This window comes from Tachysurus fulvidraco, chromosome 4 (genome assembly GCF_022655615.1).
Source record: "Tachysurus fulvidraco isolate hzauxx_2018 chromosome 4, HZAU_PFXX_2.0, whole genome shotgun sequence".
Lineage (NCBI taxonomy): Eukaryota > Metazoa > Chordata > Actinopteri > Siluriformes > Bagridae > Tachysurus > Tachysurus fulvidraco.
Window position 1 is genome coordinate 22,379,152 of NC_062521.1, and position 4,668 is coordinate 22,383,819.

General features: G+C 37.6%; 1 protein-coding gene across 1 annotated transcript; it reads left to right on the top strand.

The window, feature by feature from the left end:
- Positions 1-658: 658 nt before the first annotated feature.
- On the top strand, positions 659-4,374 carry crybb1l2 (crystallin, beta B1, like 2). Its single transcript, XM_027146031.2, has 5 exons — positions 659-762; positions 1,324-1,442; positions 1,693-1,825; positions 3,577-3,719; positions 4,162-4,374. The coding sequence occupies exons 1-5, from the start codon at positions 667-669 to the stop codon at positions 4,331-4,333; spliced, it is 663 nt and encodes a 220-aa protein (XP_027001832.1). The 5' UTR covers positions 659-666; the 3' UTR covers positions 4,334-4,374.
- Positions 4,375-4,668: the final 294 nt, after the last annotated feature.

The window sequence follows — 4,668 nt, forward strand, 5'->3', positions numbered from 1 at the left end:
CAACTTCATTGAGTAGCATCCAAATGATTTCCTGTGACTGGTACATGAGTGCACTATTTCTACAGCATGTCAGCCTACACTTAAAAATTTCGGTAACTATTTTTATAAGGATATTTTGGTTATGTGTATAATAAAATATGCTTTTACACCTATATATACTAGATAGCATCAAAAGCTTGAAGAGCTTATAAAGCTGTATAAGTCATTAATAATATATGTGTTTGAGCTAAAAGCACTTTTTGGTCCCAGATTTAAAAAATGTTAATTATCATCCCTATGTAGGCATGATAATTAATTAAGTGCCTTTAAAAGTCTGTAGAAGTCTCTTGAAGCCTCCAGAACCTACTGTACAGGTATAACAGGTTAAGTTTTTACACTAGTAAGATATGACTTTAGATTATGTATTCATGTGCAGTAATTTGCATTTGATAATTATCATCAATAAAAATGCATTTATTACTCATTTAACCCAACATATCCCTAATTATGCACAAGTGTTTATAAATAAAGTGAATAAAATGCCGAAGGCCGAAGTGCCCCAAATATTTGTTCCCTTTAAAATTAATTAAAGTTTTTTTGTTTTTTGTTTTTACCAGAATTTAGTGTGATTCATTTAAGAAAACAACACATATCTAATGTTCTTGCCATCTTTTTTAAATCACAGTTATGTCTTCTGTTGAAGAGAAGCCCAAGCCTGCTGCTCAGCCTGACGGCAAGGCGGCGGCTAGCGCGAAGGCCGATGTTGGCATGGACACCTTCAGGGTAACACACACACGCACGCACGCACGCACGCACGCACACACGCACACACACACACACACACACACACACACACACACACACACACACACACACACACACACACACACACACACACACACACAAACATTTTGCCTTACTAGCCATGTGGGAAATTTTATATACTCACTAAATACTAAAACTTGCTTAAATACAAATATTTAAGAATTCATTTAAGATCTAATTTTTTTTCTCCATTAATATTCAGACTTAATTTTGTATAATGTATTACTAGATTAACCTGTAATAAAACAGTTAAATACATTAAAGTTGTTAAAAACTGGTAATACTCAAGACAAATCTTTCTTTTAATAAGTTCCAGTTGCCATAGATATATGCAGGTAATTAGATCATGTTCCAAAGATAATTTCTTTATACAGTATACTGTCAAGTTCAGAATTTCTGGTTTTCTGATAAGCGGGATACAGGAGCAGTGTTTAAAGGTGGATTTTATACTTGATAAGTACACTTTGTGAAAAATACATCTCATCATTACATCTCATCAGTCTGTTCTTCACCTTCTAGATGTACGTGTTTGACCGTGAAAACTTCCAGGGCCGTATGATTGAAATCGGTAATGAGTCCATGAACGTGTGTGAGATGGGCATGGACAAAGTACGCTCCCTTCGTGTTGAATGTGGGCCGTGAGTAATAAACAGATACACACAGTTATTGCAGACATGACAGTAACAGTTACAGTTAGATCCTCGAGTCAAGTTACTCACCATGACACTTACTCCTCCACAACCTTTCTCCTTTTCTGTCTATTTCTTTCTTTCTTTCTTTCTTTCTTTCTTTCTTTCTTTCTTTCTTTCTTTCTTTCTTTCTTTCTTTCTTTCTTTCTTTCTTTCTTTCTTTCTTTCTTTCTTTCTTTCTCCTCTGCTCTGTCTCTAGTTTTGTTGGTTTTGAGCAGATGAACTTCTGTGGTGAGATGTACATCCTGGAGAAAGGCGAGTATCCTCGCTGGGATTGCTGGAGCAACTGCCAGAGGAACGACTATCTGCTCTCCTTCAGACCTGTCCACATGGTATTAATTCTTTTCTCCATGAACCCTAAAACTAACTCTCCTTCTGAAGCTATGCATTTGTATGTATTAATTATTGTGCTATGGTCTAGTTTATTAACCCATTTAATTCACACTGGATGAAACTGGCATAATATTATTATATTTTTCTGAATAAATATAAACATAACACATAACAAAAGCCATGTACTTCCATGTAAAAGCCACATAACCAAAAGTGGTCACATAACAAAAGCCATGTACTTCCTCCTTGTATATTTATATAAAAGCGTATAAATATGATATGTGGAATATTAATAACTATCCATATGTAATAATCTTTCAAAGCTTTAGAATGGACAAATTGAGGACTTGAACACACATTGGCTTAGTGGTTAGCATGCATGATTCACACTTCTGAATTGGAGGTTTGATTCCCCCCATCCACTATGTGTGGAGTTTGAATGATCTCCCCATTCTTGGTAGCTTCCTGTGAGTACTCCAGTTTCCTCCTTCAGTCCAATGACCTGCGTTGTAGGCTGATTGGCATCTCTAAATCCTAAGTCCTCTGGGATAGGCCCTTATGACCCTATGCTAAAATCAGATAGAAAGGTAGATCAAGTTAAATGCAAATGGGTGTATGCAATTTTATATTATTTCTTCTTTATTGTGAGTTATTGTTAAATAATGTAAATTAAAGTGAATTTAAGTATGTAAATATACAATATATTTGAAATAGTCCCTAAGTTATCAGCTGATATTCCTGAACATGCATAGTCGGGAAAGAATTGGGCAAAGAATAAGTGAATGCGTCTGTCAGAACAAACCCATTCATCTTTCAGTCATGGTATCGTAAATTTGAACGTTGTTTTCCTTTCATTTCTTAATGGTTGCATACTGTGGACTGATTAAATGATGTTTTGCCATGCCTGATCTAAAACATGATGCATTGTGAGATGCTGTCCTCTATGCTGAAGACATCTTGTTTATGTCAGTAATGCCATAATCAATGACAGAACAGCAAGTGCAGAAGTGAGGGACAGGATCCAGGTGATAGTGACATTTCAGGATAAAACTGACACATTTGTGTGTGTTTACTAAGACTGTTCTATTAATCATAGTCAGTGCACCAGGCATAGGTACAAAAAATAACAATAATTAAAAAATAATAACAAATAAATATACTCCGTCCAGGGTGTATCCTGCCTTGATGCCTGATGACGCCTGAGATAGGCACAGGCTCCCCGTGACCCGAGAAGTTCAGATAAGCGGTAGAAAATGAATGAATGAATTAATAAATAATATTCTGACTATTCAGAATGCAGTACAAGGTCAATGTGTGGAGAAGATCCCTGTTCTAAAAATCAGTTTAATATAAAATCTTCATATAGAGGACATATCTTGAAAAAGCTTTTTGATAATTTCTGATCAGTTGAACTGCCTCTTTTGGTGTTCCACATTTTCCTATTTCTTATTCCTAGACCTTTTTCTAATAGTCAAAATCAAAATGTTTGCAAAATTAAATCTAGAGTTGTGGTTTATTCATGTATGACTTTATAATTATAATATTTTACTCCATCCAACTACATCATCCTTACTTATTCAAATCTTTGCATGTCTTTTATGAAATCAAGTTCTAAGGAAAGGAAACTCTGACCATATAAGGAAAGTGGCAGATTTGATAGATCAGTGTGGACACATTCAGGTTAGAAGTGATGTCAGGGTAAATCTGCTTTGAAGGCTTAGAAATAGAAAATAGCTTCTGTTTGCCACAGGACCCAGAGAAACACAAGATCTGTCTTTATGAGGTTGGCGACTATAAGGGTAGAAAGATGGAGATAATCAATGACGATGTGCCCAGTCTGTACTCCTACGGCTTCACTGACCGAGTTGGCAGCATCATGGTCAGCTGTGGAACGTAAGTACTGGGTTACTTGCTTACGTATGTGTTACCAAGAGCCAAGTTTAAAATTAAGATTTCAGAAAAATCATTTGATTTAGCCTTTAGTTCTGTGAAAGATTTCTGAGCCTGTTCTAAATTTTGGTGAGCTAGATACATTAAATGATCCAAGCAGCTCACTACACCGTACCTTCAAACTGAGTCACAAATACAGCGTTTTCCATTTTCATGTCCAATATGCTTTAAAAATCTATTGAACATGCACAGCATGGTAAAGCCCAGCTAAGAAGGGGTCAGTCTTGTTTGAACCTTGATTAGAAATCACTGCACAGTATCTATTCATTACAGTCTCTCCTACGTGTTCTACCTTTGCCCCTGCCGGCACAATTCTTCACACCTACAGAGCTCTTATTTCTTCCTGACTTTCATTGAATCTCATCTCCTCTGCTTTCTCCCTCAGCTGGGTGGGCTACCAGTACCCAGGCTACCGTGGCAGTCAGTACCTGCTGGAGAAGGGTGACTACAGGCACTTTAATGCCTATGGTGCTCGCTGGCCCCAGATGCAGTCTGTGAGGCGTGTGCGTGACATGCGATGGCACCCGGACGGCTGCTACACAATGGCCACCAAGTGAGGGTTTGAGAGGATGGGAAAGAGAGGGAGAGGTGGGGAGAGAAAGAGAGGATGTGGAGATGAGGGGAGAGGGGGAGGAACAAGGGACAAGAAGGAGAGAAGGATCATGCCATCCATATAAGGGAAAGAGGAAGAGAGGAATAGGTTGTGGGTGTGTAACAGTACAAATCATGGCTGCTGACCATAGATAGTGTGTTTGTTAAGTATAGGATGGCGCACTCTTTTTCCTTCTCCTATCTCTTATCCCACTCTTTTCTTCTCCTTTCTCTTCCTGTTCCCTCTTCCTTATCCTCCTCTTCCTCATCCTCAAATCAATTCTATATATCCTAAAGGAAA

Excerpts from the sequence above, each read along its gene's own strand:
- crybb1l2 (XM_027146031.2), top strand. The coding sequence starts at position 667 with ATGTCTTCTGTTGAAGAGAAGCCCAAGCCTGCTGCTCAGCCTGACGGC. Across the intron at positions 763-1,323 it reads TTGGCATGGACACCTTCAGG|ATGTACGTGTTTGACCGTGA; the intron begins GTAACACACACA and ends TTCACCTTCTAG. Across the intron at positions 3,720-4,161 it reads ATCATGGTCAGCTGTGGAAC|CTGGGTGGGCTACCAGTACC; the intron begins GTAAGTACTGGG and ends TTTCTCCCTCAG.